We start from the raw sequence: 20,670 nt of genomic DNA, 5'->3' as shown, positions 1-20,670 counted from the left end.
CTCCATCTGCTGGTCACATTAAGGCATTGCATTTCATTCCCTACACTGCCTGCAAACACACACAAGACTTCAAAGCTTTGAAATGCCGTTTGCCCTCCGGAAACATCCTGCACCTTTTCATTCCAAACGAGCAAACTAATTATTTCTTCATTAGCATTGCAATATTCCCTTTGTGCACCGTGGTACAGGTTTGATAACATTGAGTACATCATTACCTGGTCATTTCAAGGACGCTTTTGATATCATTTAGAGCAGTTTGGAGGATTCATTGCGCCTACTGAAAATGAATGAATCCATTTTATCCCACCAGTTACATGGGGACCAATGTACTTTGAAAGGTCTAAAAAGAGCAGTTGATGTTTTTTAAAAAACAGAATATAAAATTCACTGCCTGAAAAAAAGTGCAAAAAAAAATATCTTTATGGTACAACAGCTTGTCAGGCAGAACCCTTAGAGGGACATCTTTGTACCTTATCTAGCCCTAAAAGGTGCTTTTTTGTACCTTGAAGTAGTAATATGTACCCTTAAGGTACTACTATGAACCGTTTAGGGGTATACAAGCTACAAAGAGTAGCTTACTCCTCCAGTGACAAGCTGTTTTTGCGCATTTCTTCTAAGAGTACATAAAGTACTCCCATTTTTACATGGGTGATGTAAATACAAGACTAGAGGTATTTCAGTTTGCCTTTCTGAAAGATGATGTATGTGGTAAAGCATAAAAGGAAACCACTAAAATCAAAATCTACACACAATAAATAAGAGTCATATAAGCATGCACACTGGAACACCTGTCACTTTTTTAATAATAATTTCCATGTTTCATTTAAAATTACACATACACCCATATCTCCTCCATGGACAAACAAGAGAAAGGAAATTGAGAAAATGGTGGATGAAAAAAGCTAAAATTGGATTAGTAGATTATGCTTTATGGCAGGGATTAACAAAATGTCAGCTCAAACTTCAACATTTTTTGATAAGGCATTTAGTTTCATTGAGCTGTCCACAAAGTAAAATGCATGTGCTCATTTATCTGTGAGAAAAAGAAAAGTGTCAGGGTTCTGTCACTTCTGTCTAGTTTATTTCTTGGTTTTGTGACAGAGCTCTGACACTCCCGTTCTTGTCCTGTTTTTGTGTGAGCGTACGGTCTCGGGTGTTCTTGACCCGTGCGCTCTCTTGTCTCATGTTTTGTCTAGCGGCTGGTCGGTAGTTATTGGCCAGACGCTCTTGTATTGTCATGTTTTGTGTAGCACGCGGTTGTTTCCACCTGCCACCTGCTTTCATGTTGTGTTTTTGTCTTGTGTTGTGTAGCACGCAGCCTGTGCTCTCATGTTGTCTCGTTTTGTGTGAACACGCAGCTTATGAATTCTCATAGATGTGTGTTCATGTCTCGTTTTGTGTAAGCACATGGCTTGTGATTTTGTTTTCATTGGCCACGTGCTTGTGTTTTTGTTGTTTAGTGTGAGCACATGGCTTGTCATGTGTTTCTTTGTGCCATGTGCTCTCATGTCTATTGTCTTGACCCCGTCTTGTTACCTTATTATTGGTTCATTTGCCCCACCTGTCCTCCCTCGTTACCTGCCTTGTTTGCTCTCCTATTTATTCTCCTTGTGTTTTGCAGTCCTGTGCTGGTTTGTTGTTGTATGTTCCCCTTTGTGCAGCTAAGTCTAGTCAAGTCAAGTCTGTTTTTCACCCAAGGGGTAGTTTTTGTTGTGGCTTGTTTTATTGTTTATTATTAATAAAAGTCCTCTCTCTCCTGCATTTGAGTCCTTGTCCTCATTCATCATCAAAACCCTGACAGAACGAACCAGCCACAAGAGGACTCAGCAGAGAATGGGCATCTTCCTTTTTCATCTCCCACCACTAGACTTTCCACCCGCCAGCTGTTGATCCAGCATCTCAACTCTCGTTACTTTCGTCAGCAGGGGGCTGACATGAGGAACTTTGCCTGTGATCTTCTTATTGAGGTAGATCGTTTGGATTACAGTGAGGCTGATATCAAGGAGGTTTTCAACATCTGCTTCGATCAGCCTCTCAGCCAGTGGGAGATGGAGAAGCTGGGGAATATTGGTTTCTGGGACTTTGTGTACCACATCTTTGATCGTGGGGAGCCTGAACCCCCACCTAAAGCAGAGTCCCACTCCACTGACTGTTTTCCACTTCCATCTGCAGTCAGTGGAAGCCCCAGTCCTCCGATGACCCGTTTGCGGAGATGGAGGAAGAACGGCCCCGCCTCACTCCTATCTGCAGCCTTCGATGAGACGGCCGAAGTCACTGCAGTGCCCCAAGAGGCGGCTGTAGATGTTGCAACGCACCTAGAGGCGGAAAGCTTAGTGCCACTGCCTCGCCTTAGCAAATGGAGGAAGTCATCCTCCATCCCTCAAGGCCCAGAGTCCACTCCAGAGTCCATTCCAGAGCCCGCTCCAGCCCCGGAGGCTGCCCTAGAGTCCACTCTTGTGCCTCCCACACGCCCTGCCGGCGCCAGTCAAGCACCCTGCCAGGACTCCTACCCCGCCGGTCCCACCCTGGTCTGTCCCGGCCTGGCCCTCAGCCGGGACCCTAGATCTGCCTGAGCCTCCCTGGCTCAACCCTCCCGTCCCTCCCTGGTTCCTTTTTAAAGACATTTTGATACTGTGGTTTTATTTTGCTGACTCTGACTTGGCTCCCCTCCTTGTCTCTGTGTATTGATGGTTTTTGTCTTGTTGTCATGTTGGTGTGTGCCTTATGTTGTGTATGTTGGTCTTGCGTTGTCATATGTTTGTCTTGTGTCCCTCATAAGGGGGGGTAGTGTCAGGGTTCTGTCGCTTCTGTCTAGTTTATTTCTTGGTTTTGTGACAGAGCTCTGACACTCCCGTTCTTGTCGTGTTTTTGTGTGAGCGTACGGTCTCGAGTGTTCTTGAGCCCTGTGCTCTCTTGTCTGCGTGCCTTGTTTCATGTTGGGAGCATGGCGTTCGGATCCCGGCACTCATGTCTAGTTTGGTTTCGGTTTCGTGTCGGGATTCGGACACTCGCGCTCCCAGTCCTGTCTTTTATTGTGAGCGCACGGTCGAGTGTTCCTTCACTTGCCGTGCGTTCTTGTCTCATGTTTTGTCTAGCGCCTGGTCTGTTCTTATTGGCCAGGCGCTCTTGTATTGTCATGTTTTGTGTAGCACGCGGTTGTTTCCACCTGCCGCATGCTTTCATGTTGTGTTTTTGTCTTGTGTAGTGTGTTGTGTATCTGATTATTGGTTCATTTGCCCCACCTGTCCTCCCTCGTTACCTGCCTTGTTTGCTCTTATTTATTCTCCATGTGTTTGCAGTCCTGTGCTTGTTCGTTATCGTATGTTCCCCTTTGTGAAGTCTAGTCAAGTTTGTCAAGTCGTTTTGTTTTTTTTGTTTTGTTTTTTCCCCATGGGGTAGTTTTTGTTGTGTCTTGTTTTATTTTTTATTATTAATAAAAGCCCTCTCTCTCCTGCATTGAGTCCTCATCCTCATCCATCAAAACCCTGACAAAAAGTGAGCTTTAATGGATTATTGAAATGCTTAAGTTTATTTTGGTAAGGTCCCATTAATGTTAATGCATTAACAATGAGCAATACATTTGTTAACAGTATTAATCTTTGTTAAAGGTTTAGTTCACTAAAAAATGAGAATTACCCCATGATTTACTCACCCTCAAGCCATCCTGGGTGTATACTGTATGACTATCTTCTTTCAGTCTAACACAACCGGAGATGCATTTAAAAACATCCTTGGTCCTCCAAGGTTTATAAGGGTTGTGAATGGCTGCCCAAATTTTGAAGACAAAAAAATGCATCCATACATTAAAAAAAAAAAGAACCGGGGCGTTGTACATTGAATGCATATGGTTGTTGGGCTTGTTATTTTACTTTATAAAGTTTTAAATAAGGACATCTGTCTTACACAAACACATCAATTCACTTCAGAAGGCCCTTATTAACCCCCTGGAGTCGTATGGATTAATTTTTATTTTTATGGATTGATGGATGCATTTTTATTTTTATTTTTATTGTCTTCAAAATTCAACTCCACTTCATTCACATCCATTATAAACCTTGGAGGACTAAAGATATTTTTAAATATATCTCCGATTGTTTTCATCTAAAAGAAGTCATAGTCACCTAGGATGGCTTGAGGGTGAGTAAATCATGGAATAATTTTCATTTTTGGATGAACTAAGGGGCTATATGTAGAATTCAGAATCCCTCGTTATTAGCAACACCGGTGGCTGTTTAGTGAATTTGTTAGTTCAAGGCATAGACTGTAAAAAAGGGAACTATGTTAATAAATTGAACCTTATTTGAATCAAAACCTCTATATTTATCCTCGCAGGTAAATTTCGTGAGGAGTTCAAAGCAGCTTTCATCTGTCATTGCTCCGGTGGAGATGACATACACAAGGAGAGAGTCAGAGCAAGAACCAGCACAGATAGCCGCAAATCCCTGTCTACCCAAGTAACCAATTTTGACAACATCTCCAGGATATCTGACCAGGCTGTGTAGCTCCATTGTGGGAAGGGTTTGCTGGGTAAATCCTACACATGCCACTTCATCAGTCATGAACGCTGGCTGGAAGAACACAGACGTGCCGTATGTATCAACCTGCCAGATTTATGGATGGAAGGATTGAATGGACCTATTAGCCTCAGTGAATTACCCACACTTTTTGAAAATGACATTGTGTCTAGTGTAAGAGCACATGAACCTTCAGTGGAATTGAAATTTTTACCCTGCAAGCCAAGAGGTTATTTCTCTGCTCACAGCTCGGCTGGGTACGCAGCAACAGGTGATGTACCCCATAATCCCCGGAGATGATGTGCATGAAAATAATGTCATGTCTTTGAAAAACAATGCTACAGCGAGACTGCATTCAACTCAAGATTGAAAGGAAATGATGATAGAAGGGAAGGGTTTTTTGTTGTTGTTGTTGTTGTTTGTTTGTTTTTTAAAGGTGATATGTGTCATTTTTTTCAGTGTTAAAATATTTTTCAAATCTTATGTAGAGACAATGGTAAGCAAACAATTTGTGGGATACATTCTCTGAAAACACTCTAGCTTCACTTAAACATTGCTCTGTTTGTTTGAGCATCTAACCAGCTGACAGTCATGTGAATTTTAGATGGTACTATTTGTTTGAGATGCGTTCAGGTAGCCTGTTTGAAAACAAACATTATTTTTGCATGCATAAACTGCTTCAAGTACTTTTGAACAAAATTGATATTGTATATTTATTTATTTATTTATTTATTGTTTCATGTTTAAACAATGTACAATTTGACATTTTGTATTGTTTCTCTAAGAATACTGTTTTGTCATCTTTTCAGGAAAAGCTTGCTTGGTAACACTTTACAATAAGGTTTGATTTGTTAACATAAGTTAACTATATTGGTTAACATGAACTAACAATGAACAGTACATCTATAGCATTTATTAATCTTTATATCATTTATAATATATTTATATTAATCTCTATATTTAGCTTTTATGCCCCTTTTCACAAGATGTAATATAAGTCTCTATATAAGTTTCAGCTCAAAATCCCCCACAGATCATTTATTATAGCTTGTCAAATTTGCCTCTATTTGGGTGTGAGCAAAAACACGCCATTTCTGTGTGTGTATCTTTAAATGCAAATGAGCTGCTGCTCCCGCCCCCTTTCCAGAAGAGGGCGGAGCTTTAACAGCTCAACAACAACAAAGCTGGAGAATCTCACACAGCCAAAATGAGGATTGTCAGTAACGGTGTTCAGCCTTACATTGTTCAAACCGGATTCGACACTGATTGAGAGACTCAGGAAGAAGTTACAACTTTTAGACGTTTCTGAATGGTTAGTGGATAAATTGATGTAGTTGCTGTGGAGTTGATTCAACTCATCATCTAGCACGTGCCGTCATGTTAATCTTTTGTGCAAATCCAGCGTTGAAGTGACTGTCGTTTGTGAAGCAGTTCAGCATAAAATGACATTTCTGTCAAACACAACTTCTGTCTGTGCTAGCATAAAGTAATAGAGCGCATGGAGCCTAAGGGAAAGCACAACCGAAGAATACTTGTATTTTCTTCATCTGCAGCTTTGCCTCAGTCCGTTGGTATCACTCCCTTGTTCAGGAACATTTTTGAAGCAAATCCTGCTTTGTACTACTGTCCAAGGTTGAGAAAGCAGTCCGGCTTGAAGTGATTAGCGCACACATGCAGGTTTTTTGCTTACTGTTTCTGGGGGATTTCCACTAAAAATAAAATAAATCCACTGCTCTCTTGCCTCCTCTGAGGCTGGGACTCTAAACGGTGTTCTGTACTCGGCTTTGCTCAAACTTTTGCCATGGTTAGAACTGGTACTGTCATCGTCACTTGCGAAAACAAAATGGCGGTGCCGTGGTTGGAAACGTGCAGATTAAGGGGCAGTAATATTATAATAATGCTGCGTTCCAGACGAGGTAACTTGGACGTGGGAGTATCCCAAATTAAATGTCCCACTTCAGACCAGTTACAGTCATCACGTCACGTTCACATGTTGACCACATGATGTCGCCATAACACAATGAGAGCATATTGCGTTTTTAAAGCAATTATGGCAAAAACAGAATAAAATAGCATACAAAAAGCAAAAACGTATCATTACATAAACTTAATGCTTAATGTTAAAGTTTGTTTATACGTTTATGCTCATTGGAAGCGGAATTGCCGACATCTTGGTAGTGATGTCAAATGATGCGTCTCGGTAAGGTCAGGGCTGATTGATGTACCCACTCCGAATATTCGACTTTGAGTGGCGTTCAAGACATTTTTTCCTAGAAGGAGGTGGGAAAAATCTAAATTCCGACATTAACAATTAACATGGGTTAATACACTTGACATTAGTTAATGAACTAACATGAACAAACTACAAAAAAATATATTTTTTTGTATTATTATTATTTTATTATTATATATATGTTTATATATATATATATATATATATATATATATATATATATATATATATATATATATATACACTTGACATTAGTTAATGAACTAACATGAACAAACTACAAAAAAATATATTTTTTTGTATTATTATTATTTTATTATTATATATTGGTGCATATATATATATATATATATATATATATATATATATATATATATATATATATATATATATATATATATATATATATGTGTGTATATATATATATGTATACACCTAAATATATATATGCATTAACTAATGAGACCTTATTGTAAAGTGTTAATGTTTACTCTAATTTGATCCCAGTTGGGTACTCAAAAAAAAAAAAAAAAAAAAAAACATTTTGAATGTTCACTTTAGTGTGAATTTCATAAGTTAAGTGTTTACAGATAAGTCTGTTTTATTTCCAAAGATAGGCATCTCTGTTGTGTGTTGTTTTAGAACATTTATTTCTAATGGGGTTGTTTTGACGTTTTGCACAATCCAGCAGTAATTATTTGCTCTGAGTGTTTGCTTGTTGGGTCAGGAAGCCTGGAGCGCTGACTACTATTATTAGTGTGATGATTGCAGAGTAATAAAGGAGAACAATGGCACAATAACGCATCTTTGTTCAAGTGTGATGCAGGAGCACGAACAGGTGAACAGCATGACAGAGAACTACTTATGATGTTGCTATCTCTCAGGTGCTTGCTTTGAGATCTTGTGTTATTTATTCAAAGTGTGTACTTGCTGCTACATATGCACCGTTTGTTATAAGTGATTTAAGTAAATACATTGAGTGTTTTAATGTGTTTGAAACTATGTTTGTAGAGATGGATTCCAGTTTTACTTAAAAGATACACAAAGTCATTCAGCATTATCTTTTTTTTTTTTTTTTTTTTTTTTTTTTTTTTTAGCATATATGTGAATGATCTCATACATGCTGACTTTTAAACAGTCACAGAAAAATGTACTTTTGTCTATGTGGGTGCAATCCAAAAATAAAGAGATAAACACTAGCAACACCAGTAATTGTGCATGATTTGCCAGCAACCAGCACTGCATGGAAATATTTCATGGTTTGAGCTGATCTTTTCAGGGTTTTCTTGTGGAAGTTTTTCTCATTAAAGGTACACTTTTTTTTTTTTTTCCAAAATTAATGCTAATTATGCTAGTTAGCATTGCTTAAATGGGAAATGAGCATGTTCCGATGTTCTTACGGACATTTATTAGGCTAACTCAAACGTATACTTTGCAAATAACAGTGGTACAAAAAAAAAAAAAGGTGATTACATGTGTTTTACAGCTGACCTACCAATTTAACATAGTTGTTCGTGTTTTCGTTAGGCTTTTCGCATTCACAACGAGTCTTCCCGCCTGTCTCACGATGGTCCAGCCGGTCTGCCAGAGCCGCTGCGGGAAGAAAGTGCTAGTTAGGGGAAATGAGCACCCGCTCCGGTGTTCTTACAGATATTTATTAACTCAAACGCATTCATACCTGCAAATAACATTTGTATAAAACAAGTAAGGCGACTACATGTGTTTTAAAGTATGCTGACCAATTTAAGGCTAGCCTACTCTTAGGACTCACGACTTTGCGAGAGGAAAAGGGAAAAAAATGACCGCTCAGATATTTTTACTGAAACATATTAATTAAACATAGCTTTATAGCTTGCAAATAACATCAGAATAAAACATATAAAAAAAAAAAAAGAAAGGAAAAATTAACCTACCATACTCTGGGCTTTCATCTTCATGATGAGTCTGTCACAGAGCAGTTTTGTGAGGTGTGTGGTTGTTTTTTGCAGTCATTTACTGTATTTAGATTTACAGTAGGCTAATATTTTCCCAGAATGCACTGAAAATCTACACAGTACTGAGATTCAATAGTAGGGAATTGTGGATAACACAATATATTACTGTGAAAAGAAAACGACGGTAGCCTATTCATTCACAGTGCAGTAAATACAGGCACTACACTGTAGTGCTTATTTACAGTAAAGTACAAACGACTCATTTAATTGACTCAGAGTCGACTCTTACTTTTGAGAAACAATAACTTTATATACGGTGCACTTTCAGATTTAAAACTTTGCAGGATGTTTTCATTCACAAAGTCTGTTCCTCAGAATAGGGTATTTTTTGCTTTTTTTTTTACTATATTTTTGTCAGTAGCCCTCATTTTTAACTTTCTAATAACTGCCTAAAACATACTGAGAACCAATGACATTATACAAATAAAATGGGTACAGGTAAGCTCATTTTGGATTGAAGAAGTGTATAAATCAATACATATAATAGTGGTGAAAGTAGCCAGTAGAAAGAAGCTTTAGGGTCAGTTTACATGACAGTTTACAACTAAAAAATGGAAAACTTTTTATGCATTTTGGCCGTTTATTTACACTACAACGACATTTCGGAGGCCTGGAAACGCTTTTTTTTTTTTTTTAAACGGGTTTCAAAGTGCAAGTTTTTGAAAAAAATATAATTATTGTTTTTGTGTAAACCAGAAAAATGTGAATTTGTGAAAAAGGTGACGTCATGCGCATGCATATTACATGTTCAGTTTATAGGCTCGTAGCGTTTCTTTACAAAGTGACATTGCCAACTACTGGCCTGGCAGCAGAATAGTTGTTTTTTTGTTTTGTTTTTTGCAGATCCATGTGAACTGGGATCATTTTGACAATGTTCTCATCTCTATGTGAAAAACAAAGGAAAAACTTTCAGTTTTTAGTACATTGTTGTTGTGTAAACGTACCCTTACAGAAAGCAACAAGATAAAGTAGTTGACTTAATTCTGATTCTAAACCGCTGACAGAAAAAGCTGAACAGTGAACTCTGTTGCAAGTTTCAACATTACCCCGCTGCTTAAGCGCTCCTGGGTAACAGCTTTACTATTTACACTATTGCCCAACACCACAACAGCAAAAATTCAGGACTTTTGACCTTTTGGGCTTGACTGATGCTGAAACTAAGATTAGTGATGTTTGTTTAGTTTTAGATATATATATAACCCTAACAATTCAATATGTCTTTAATATGAGCCACTGACTGAAGAACCGACCCTCATTACCTCATTACAGCGGCAGTGCAGGTGAGTGACATTCAACACGGAGCGCCGCACCTGAGGGATTATTCATTAGCACCATGACGTCATGCCGGGGTGAATAGAGCGCGCTGAAGCGGAGCTGTTCACTCGCACAGGTGCTTAACACTGATACTCCAACACCATCATACACATGAAGGCCATGAAAGCTGCTTTCCTCATTGGTGAGTAGAGGATCTATTTTAAGGATTAGTAAGCTTTTGACAGTTCAGGGCTGCATTGATCTTGTAAGTTCTTCTGATGGAGTTATTGAAATTGATTTCTCATGTGCTTGTGCCTGAACATTTGCCAAGTGTTTCTTTATCTTGCACTTGGAGTGAAACAGGGGCTAAAATCTGTTCTCACATGATGTGTAAGTGCATTACAATTTATTTTTAAAAAGAAAGTTGAGGCTATGATGAAAAATTGTGACACCTAAAAAAAAGTCAGATTCTAAAAAAATATATACAGTCAAACCAAAAATTATTCAGACATTTTTTATATATTTTATATATTTTTACCAGTGGGTGCAGGACACTATAGTTCATTTATGTAAGTGAGGATAGCAAAATAAAGTAAACTGTGACATATTATACCCAAAAATTCATTTACAGTGGACTACCAGTAAAATTTATAAAAAATTTGGAACCAAAAATGATTCAGACACTTTGACCAGACCATGTTTTGCTTAAGTGTTATCTGACATAATTGACATAAGATTGTGTCATATTTTATTACCATTTTTTGAAACTACAGTGAATAAACTGAATTAATGAATGAAATGTTCAAGGTGTCTGCATAAATGTTGGTTTGACTGTATATATATATTTTTTTTTTACATTTTACAAGAAAATACGATTTCAGTCTTTCTTCTTCAAAATTTCATGTTTAATTCAGTGTGTTACTTGTGGCTTGTTTGTAATTATGTATGAAATTTACAAGCAAGATTTGAAGTGAAAATCGTTTGCCAAGTCCTGTACCATTTTGTTTGTTTTTTTTAGTGCACCAAAGATAAAGAACATTTTTGAAATTGTAATTGATGATAAGGATCATGAGGTTTTGTGTTGCTGTCATTTAAGCAAATGGGACGCATCAAATGCTGCAAAATCACTTCAGATTTTCACTCAGTTTGTATACCTTACAATAGAACAAATATTTTCAAGGAAGCATTTTTTACAAGAGTTTTGGTGCCTCCATGTAAAATAGGTAGATTGTAATTTCTTGTTGAATTAAGAAAGAGCCAGTTATTAAAGTTATTTTCTGTTCCAGCGTCTCATCTGCTGTACCAGCTAGTTTGCATTGACACATCAAGAACTCCAGACTGCACTTCACACATGGATGCTTGCGTTTCTCCACGCATCTGCAGAAGTGAACAGGCTGTCCTCAGAGATATCTGTAATTATAAAGGTACAGGATTCTTATTAAAGCAAACAGAATGTCATCCATAATGCAACCAATGACTTTGTTTAATGGGACAGGAGCGGGGTTGGCTGGTGGCATGGGGTTAATAACTGGGTGCTGTCACAAAAACTGATAAAAACCTGAATGTTTGCTTTCTTGATTCATGCTAGTTGGCATTAAAAATTAAAGCTTTTGAGGTGAGTGGAGGAGGCTGGCTCACTGGTGGAGTATAAGAATAATTCAATTATATATAGCACATTTGAACATCACTTCTTTTGAACTAAAATTAAAAGTAAAACCATTCTTGAAATAAAATAAACGTAAAAAAAAAATAAAATAAAATTCATTTTTTATTATTTCAACTACTTGCCAAAGCAACATTTTCTCATTTCAACTGACTAAAAACTGAAATAAAAATCAATAAAAAATACATAGACATATATAAAAAAAAATAAAATAAAAAAAAACTCCTAAAAATTACAAAAACACAAACTAAAATTCAAACGGAAAACAAATATTTATAAAACCTATAATAGTATCTCAATGATATTAAAATTACACTGACACACAGACATACTGTACATGCTATACAGGATTATTAACCACTATAAATCTATTATGTTGTCATTTCAACTGAGTTTGGTTATTCTGAGATATTCAACAAAGAGAAAGTGGTAAGACTTTATGATAAGGTCCTATTTGTTAACATTAGTTAATGCATTTGTTAACATGTCATGAACTAACTATGAGAAATATTTTTTACACCATTTATTAACCTTTGTTAATGTCAAACCCTGTCTCCTCTGTCTTGTGAAACATCCCATCACTGCGATGGCAGAAACTGGATTAAAGCGCAATAGCCTTGAGCAAACCGCACGACTCATACTGTGGCCGTATGTGCAGCGAGGGAAGAAAAGAGCGCTAGCTTGAGGGGACGCTGAAGTTGTTTGTTGACTGTGCTTGAGTGTGTGGCCTCAGGGAAGCAAAGGGGATAACAATATATGAGATCATCAGTCCATATTCACATATGATATTGACTGTCATGTTGATACATGTGACCATAATAATTGTTTTGAAAAACCATTGACCACTTTAGAAATCATAGACTTTATAAACAATCAATATTTCAGCAAATACAATAGCTATTAAAAATTCATGAACACATTGAATGATGCAGATGAATGGAGTTCACCCGTTAAGAGTTCGCTCATGTCAAAGCTGTCATGTTGAAAGTTCTTCTAGTAAAGGCTGCTTTGCTCTCCTTTGTCTCATTTCATCTCTGTGAAAAGATGGAAGCTGCCACCCGACTGACGCAAAGGTCTGTAACGCCACACTTCAGATGATGCTAAGCCGCTCACCTGCGTTGGGAAAGTGTGTGTGTTCTTGGCCGGATCCATGCGGCAATCTACAACAGCTGTTCTCTCAGTGCCAGCATCGCTTGGGTATACCATAACACATACTTTAAATATTGCAACATAAATAATGGAAATATGAAACTTCTGTGGCATGCTGTTGATTACCACAGCCAACAATTTTCACTCAATTCCCTCAGTAAAAACAATTAAAATTGTCATGTACAGTAATGCACTTGTCTAAAACAATGTATATTTAACATGCAATGCCAAGTCAGTTTTATGTAGTGCCTTTTACATTGTTTCAAAGCAGCTGTTACGTGCACGTGTGTATATGAAGGCACAAGAATACGTGGAGTAGAATTTAATCAAAGAAACAGACAGGAACTCAATATACACATCAAACATCAACGCATAAACAAGAACGGACAAGGAATGAAGGAGAACACAGGATATATACACACGTGACAAACAAAGGGAACTTAATAAGGTAATTAACGGGGCACAGGTGAATGAAATGACTAGTTAAACAGAATGGGGAAAACTAGATCAAACTAAGGAAAACAACAGTGGACATGTCAAGTCAAGTCACCTTTATTTATATAGCGCTTTTTACAATGCAGATTGTATCAAAGCAGCTTTACATTGATAACTGGTACATAATTTTTGCTGCACAGCAGCTCTTAAATAATAGTGTCAATGCAGGCAGATCAAAGCACTGTTGAATAAATGTCAGGAATACTGTTGAATATCAAATGTCAAGTCAAATGTCAAGTGTAACATGTAACAGCAGCTTTTCAGAAAATAATCCTTTTTTTTTCACACCACCTTAATATCTTACTGTCCACTTTGAGCAGTTATGCATGTGCATCCATTACTGTAAACATGATTTTTGCTTGTTTTTACTAATTGAGGGTTGAGTTGTTGTCTGTGGTAATTGACAGCATACCATGAGTTTTTGGTAGGACTGTTTGTTCATTCTGTGAATCACACATACACATGTTTGAGAAATTAAAGATCAAATGTAGGACAATTTCTATGCAACATTTTATAAACCCCATGAAATTCCACTTGACCTTTAAGGGATTTTGAATAATCTGCATTCAGCTCTTCTCCATACAAATTAGAGTGACTATGGCTGTCAAGCCCCCAAAAGGACACAAAATAAATGAATAAATAAATAAAAAATGAGAAGGAATCATGAAAATGTCATAAAAGTAGTCACTATGACTATTCCAGATAACAAAAAATAAAGTTCTACGAACATTCCCATTAAGTTTTGAAAAAGTTATTTCTGTTCAAATGTTTTTTAAATATTCAAAATGTCAAAATGTTTTTTTTTATGTGTTAAAGGGATGTTTTCCCAAAAAATGAAAATTCTGTCCTCAGTTACTCACCCTCAAGTTGTTCCAGACCTTTATGAATTTCTTTCTTCAGCTGAACACAAAACAAGATATTTTGAAGAATGTCGTAACCAAACAGGCCCCAATGACTTCCATAGTATGAAAAAAAAAAATAAATAAATAAATAAATAAAACTTAAAAACTATTGAGGTCAAAGGGGCCCATCAATTAAGAATATTTAGAACGTTAGAAAAACATTCCATTCTATCATTTTGAAAACATTCTTAGAATGTTCCCTGTTAGCTGCTCCTTCTAATGACTAAATGACCTTCTGAGAATAATGGTCAAAAACGTTTTCTCCTCAGATTTAGTTAATCTGTTATACATAATATTCCAAACATTTGGTTTTAAGAACATTTTCTATTCTATTTCTATTCATTTTCTATAACATCAGGTCACACTTTAATTTAGGGTCAAATTCGCACTTTTAACTAACCATTAACTACAACTTTTGATTATTAATAGTTAGTAAGGTAGTTGTAAATTTCAGGTGAACTCAGTATTATTTCAATTAGGGCCTACACTGGTTACACGTTTTTTTGTTGTTATCGGCCCAACTAACTTCTAAACAATCAGCATTAGGGGGCATATGACGGTCGAGGAGAGAGAACGAGCAAGAGGGAGATTTGAAAATAATAATAATAAAAAAAACTGCAGAACGAGAGATGGAACACAGTACAAAAGTGCTCAAAAGAATATCACTGGAATGAAGGTTTATGACTGGGCAAGCACTTTAGGACCCGCGTTTATATTAGAGAGAGCTAAGAGGGAAGGCCTGAGAACAGATGTGGAGGCTGTTTTGATCCCGCTACTCAAGTGAGTAACACTGGGTTTGATTAACAGCGGCCAGATAGTGAGAGTTCTGCAGTTAAGCATTTGTGTTTAGCATCATTGGTAATGCATTCGCCTCGCATGTCAGCAGCGATTGAGCCGGGGTTCGAGACCGACTCAGAGCAGGGTGGTTAGGATTGGAGTGTGAGTTTTGGAGCAATGAAGAGAGGGGTGGGTTTGTTTGGGTTGATTTCAAATATCAACATTGTTCAACAACGAATTTGAGAAATCACAACTAGTAATAGCAAGAATAAGGCAGTAATATATGCTTTATAAGTACTAATAAACAGCCAATATCATAGTAATATGCATGCTAAAATGCAACTATAGTAAGAACTGGATCCTAAACTAAAGTGTTATCAAACATTATAGGAAAAATCATCAAGGAGGAGTAATATCATATGGATTTCCCATGAACATTATTGTTACACTGTTTTCTGCTAACATTACAAGAACATTCAGCTAATATAAGGACATACCTAGAACATTGTTCTAAGAATGTTTCGTCTGAAAATTATGAGAACATATAACATCAAGTACAAATAATATCATAAGGATGTTCCAAGAACATCATTCTAAGTACATTTCCTCTAAAATTATAAAAACATATCATATATCATATGTTATAACACTGTTCCAGAAACATTATTTTAAGAATGTTTTGTCCTAACATTTATATAACCTTTAAAAAACTATGGGAATGTTCCCTGTTAGCTGGGATATTCCAAGTTTCTATTCCAAGGAACTTGGCAAAATTGACCTGGTGTGATGTGTCGCTGGATCATTCTGAATTCAGAAGAATTCTGAGCTTTGGCAAAAGGAAAGATTATCAGTGAATAGAGACTTACATACAGGCTTGGGATGGCATGAGAGCAAGTAAATGCTGTCAAAATTCTCTTTTTTTTTTTTCGTCTATTTTAACTATTCCTTTAATGTTTTCCAGCTAAAAAAAACAAGCAACTTGAGGCAGAATGGAAAGCCAGTGGTAAGATCTTTGTCTGTACATAGAGCACCAAAGCCTTTTATAAAATGATAACTACATGCATGCTGTGATCCTCTCATTGGACACTTTCATTCCCTCAATATAGTACACCACACAAGCAAATCCTGTCTTGAAGAGACAGTGGCTTGTCTTGGGGAAGAGGCTTGTAACAGACGGATGGTGCCATTTGTCCAGGAGTGCCACGGATACCAATGCAACCCCAGCCAGTGCAGTCAGGCAATGAGGCAGTTCTACTCGGCTCTTCCTCACAACGTGGCTGAGAGACTGGTGTTCTGTGACTGTGATGGAGAAGACCACGAATGCCAAGAGATGAAGGCTTCTTTACACTCTGGATCCTGTGTGAGCGACCAGTCGCAGACACCCTGGACCTGCCTGGAGGCGCTGGACAGCTGCTCTGAGGATGCATTGTGCAGGTTAGCCCTGAACATTGATGGCAAAGCATTAACAACATGATTTACTCTAGGACATGTTAGTAAAACAACATTTCTATCAACCACTTATAGCGCTTCTCCCCAAAGTAATTTTTACTAGTTGATAAGTCACATTTTGGGATGCCCAGTTAGTCCACTTTAAACATTCTACTAAATATAAGTAACTTTGCAAGTACACGCAATCTTTTTCCACTAACCCAAACCTATACTCTTACGAAAGTTAGTTGACATGTAGTTTCAAAGTTACTTATAGTTAGTAGAATGTCTAAAAAAGACAAAACAATAGCTGAATTTATTAAATAACCCCGTTTAAAAGTGTGTTAACTTAATACTGTGTCTGCTTACCTGGATGAACCACGACTGTGTTTTTTTTTTTTTTTTTTTTTTTTTTTTTTGTGATGGTTGTTCATGAGTCCCTTGTTTGTCCTGAGCAGTTAAACTGCCCAATATTCTTCAAAAAAATCCTCCAGGTCATCGCTTCACCTCCATTCATAAATCCTCTCCCTTGGCCTCATGGGATAGTAAAGTGTCCATTGTATGCACAGTTCAGAATCTCACCACAAGTAGTAGGTCATCCAGGGGCTTTTTGCCCACTCTTTTATAAGTACTGTGAATCTACATAAGCATCTTATGAAGTTTCCTTTAGCACTATCAGCTTTGGATTTAATTGCTGCATTGGAACAGTATCTATTGTGAAAAAGATTGAATTGAACTGAGTAAGTCACCCAGAAAAGTATTGTAAAGTAAAATGATTCTCCACACACAGTAAAGTCCAATGTGGCCACTGGCCAGTAAGTGTGAGATGAAAAGAGTGCAGAAATCAAAAGACACTTATCTCTATTGCCAAATTCATGCTGCTTGAATTGTCTTAACTGTAAAAATGCCCTGTTCCATTCATCTTTGATTGATTCATGTCATATTAGTGTAAATCATGTTTCTTTGCTGAAAAGACCAACATGAATTTACATTCTGGCCTAGGATTGAAACATACAAAATGTAGGCAAACCGTGACCACGACGGTCGAATCCCGAACAAAACCCTTACGGGTGGGTGAGCAAATCATACAAAAACCTACAAAGGAGATGGTACAAGTTCATACAGATCTGCCTCAAATTTCCCAAATTGTGAAATACTCACAGATTAAGAGTTTGTTGGTGTAGATGTGCTGTATAGCCAGATGATAAAGCTGGTTGACAAGCATGGTGCATGGTTGACTGGAGAACTTTTAGGTAAGTTGCACTCATGGTTGATGCCGCTGATTAAAACCAACTCTTTTTTCATTCACAGGCAGTTATTTAACAGGTACCTATCCAAATGTTTCGTGGCAGAGGACTCTGCATATGATTTGACGAGTGACTGGCTAAATCTTCTAAACCCTGACACATTTCTTGGGGAAGACCTCCAATGCAGCGTGGCTTTTGTGGAAACTATGGGTTCAGTACTTCATCACCCCTGTACTTGTGATGGATTACATCATCATGACCAATATAAGTGCAATGAGCTGAAACAGATTTTCCAAGACAAGTCCCTCTTCAGTAAGTACTTTCAGAGGTCATTGACTTGTTTAACTGCATAGTCTCATTGTGATTGATGTATTCTGATTTGACCTCTCAAATCATAGAGCTCTCAAGAACCAAAGGAAATTTCCGACATGGAGAATCCCATGAATCAAACATTGGGCGACAACCAACCAATACACCAAGTGCTGATCTGAAGTGGTTAGGTGGTGAAACTGTCCAACAGGGACAATCCGATGATTCAAGCAATGGGCAACAACAAACCAATGAATCAAGGGTTAAGCAGCAGTGGCTGAGTGGTGAGTTGATTCACTTAAAAAGTGGGGTTTGCCTTAAACATGCACTTTTCCTTTTACATTACATTATTGTTGATGTAAATAAACATATTGTTTTTGTTTACCAGATCAACTGTTGTACCTACTGATCTATATCTCTGCATTAATGGTGGTGGTTTTGTTCATTGTCAGCCTTGTTTTGCTCAGACTGAGGTAAGTTGTCATTGGTTTAATGCATTATAATGCACACCAAATAACGTAGAGCAGAATTCTTTACCCAATCTTCACTTAATTATATAAGAATTACGGTCACACTTTAGATTAGGTCCAATTCTCACTCCTAAAGGATTAGTTCACTTTCAAATGAAAATTAGCCCAAGCTTTAGTCACCCTCAAGCCACCCTAGGTGTATATGACTTTCTCATTTCTGAACACAATCGAAGAAACATTAATAAATATCCTGACACATCCAAGCTTTATAATGGCAGTAATGCGCTACCAAACGAGTATGAGCTGAAGGAAGTGTCTCCATCCACATCTATCCATCATAAACAGCAGCTCTGGAGGGTTAATAAAGGCCTTCTGAAGTGAAATGATGCATTTGTGTAAAAAAAAAAAAAAAAAAAAAAACATATTTAACAGGTTATGAAGTAAAATATGTAGCTTCCGCCAGACCGCCTTATTCAAATTATGGAAAAATCGGAACTGGCGTTGCGTCAGTTGTGGATGTGGATGGAAGCACTTCCTTCAGCTCATACTCGTTTGGTAGCACATCACTGCCATTATAAAGCTTGGATGTGTCAGGATATTTATTAATATTTCTCTGTTTGTCTACGTCAGAAACAAGAAAGTCTTATACACCTAGGATGGCTTGAGGGTGAGTAAAGCTTGGGCTAATTTTCATTTGAAAGTGAACTGATCCTTAAACTATTAACTACAACTTTTGTCTCAATAAGCTCCTACGGCTTATTAATAGTTAGTAAGGTAGTTGTTAAGTTTAGGTATTGGGCAGGATTAAGAGTGTAGAATATGGTCATGCAGAATAAGGCATTAATATCTGCTTTATAGGCACTAATAAACAACCAATATCCTGGTAATATGCATGCTAATAAGCAACTAGTTACAGTGAGAATTGGACCCTAAACTAAAGTGTTACCACAATTACTAATGATTGTTTTTGCCTATCATTTAAGGAGAATACACCAAGCTGCTGATAAACCAACTTTTGAGGCCCATCAGTCAAAATCTCTAATGTTGTCTTCTGTTATTATTTGAGTAGTTTTATACAATTCTGGTTTCTTTAAGGGGCAGTTATATTCCTGATACTTTGCACATTGTAGTTATATATTTATATTTCACTGTGAATTGTAATTAAAAAAGAGGGGCAGAACTTGATTTTACCTACAGGGAATTGATAGGATTGTGAAATGTGGAAGATTCCCTTTTTGGAAACTTGATTGTGATGGAGACTGATGGTCGAGTTAACCAGAGCATCCCAAAGGTGATATTTCTTTTTCAACATTTGCAATTATAGCTGTAACCTTTATTACATTAAAGGGGTTAAAACATGAAAAAAAAAAAAATTTCTTGACATATAATTTATTTGACATATAAGAGATCATTGCGCACACACACACACACACACACACACACACACACACACACACACACACACACACACACACACACACACACACACACACACACACACACACACACACACACACACACACACACACACACACACACACACACACACACACACAATTGTAATTTTTATACCTGAAACAATTCTCTTCACTGCAGAAGAAACCATGCCAATAAACCAACAAATGAGTGGGGCTTTGTGTAGTTCAGTATTGCACAATATTGTTCAATATAGCTATTTTTTGTAGTGTGCTACTCTGGTTCTGTTTCAGGGCATAAACTATAAATAAAGTGTTAATGAGCAACATTCAGAGTCTCTGATCTCAGTTCACTCATTTAACTTTATTGAGTTATGGAAGATGAATAGCCAGCATGAGGAAAGCCTCTGATAAGAGGTCATATATGTTCTTGTCTTCTTCGGCCCATCTGATATTCATCAGGGAACATCAGTCTGTCCTGTCTCCATTCCTGCCGACACTCGACACCTCCATCCAGATGTTTTTAAGTCTAATGATGTGTTTCCTGAACCCCAGTGTCAGGACCACACTAAATCACCATTAGGAACTTCACCACAGACATTAATGAGATGTTTCACCAAAGTCTGTGTCTTACCCCTCATGGTTAAGCTTTTATCACAGAGGCTTTAACAATGTTGAAGATGAACATGCTTTTTCATAAACTCACTTATATTGATGTATATTTAACAATATGTAGATTGCATATTATTATACATAGCATTTTATTACAAAAAAACATTGTGTATATTTCATTGGACATTCTTTTGTAACATTTTACGTC

The 20,670-nt window shown here is 37.2% G+C and overlaps 2 protein-coding genes across 2 annotated transcripts in view; both read left to right on the top strand.

Annotated features, from left to right (window-relative positions):
* hcrtr2 (hypocretin (orexin) receptor 2) overlaps nt 1-4,650 on the top strand; it is a 60,759-nt gene extending 56,109 nt beyond the window's left edge. Inside the window, exon 7 of the mRNA XM_067385455.1 lies at nt 4,333-4,650. Coding sequence (XP_067241556.1) covers nt 4,333-4,502 — 170 coding nt within the window. The 3' untranslated portion in view covers nt 4,503-4,650. The remainder of the gene's footprint in view (nt 1-4,332) is intronic.
* A 5,516-nt stretch (nt 4,651-10,166) lies between these two features.
* On the top strand, nt 10,167-20,355 carry gfral (GDNF family receptor alpha like). Its single transcript, XM_067385454.1, has 10 exons — nt 10,167-10,197; nt 11,282-11,419; nt 12,703-12,855; nt 15,943-15,984; nt 16,088-16,415; nt 17,721-17,968; nt 18,055-18,249; nt 18,354-18,438; nt 19,419-19,726; nt 20,313-20,355. Exons 1-9 carry the CDS (start codon nt 10,167-10,169, stop codon nt 19,498-19,500), a joined length of 1,302 nt encoding a protein of 433 aa, XP_067241555.1. The 3' UTR covers nt 19,501-19,726; nt 20,313-20,355.
* Nucleotides 20,356-20,670: the final 315 nt, after the last annotated feature.

This window comes from Chanodichthys erythropterus, chromosome 5, assembly GCF_024489055.1.
Source record: "Chanodichthys erythropterus isolate Z2021 chromosome 5, ASM2448905v1, whole genome shotgun sequence".
In the NCBI taxonomy this organism is placed as follows: Eukaryota; Metazoa; Chordata; class Actinopteri; order Cypriniformes; family Xenocyprididae; genus Chanodichthys; species Chanodichthys erythropterus.
Note: the sequence above shows the minus strand (reverse complement) of the source record. Positions and strands in the feature narration are given on the sequence as shown.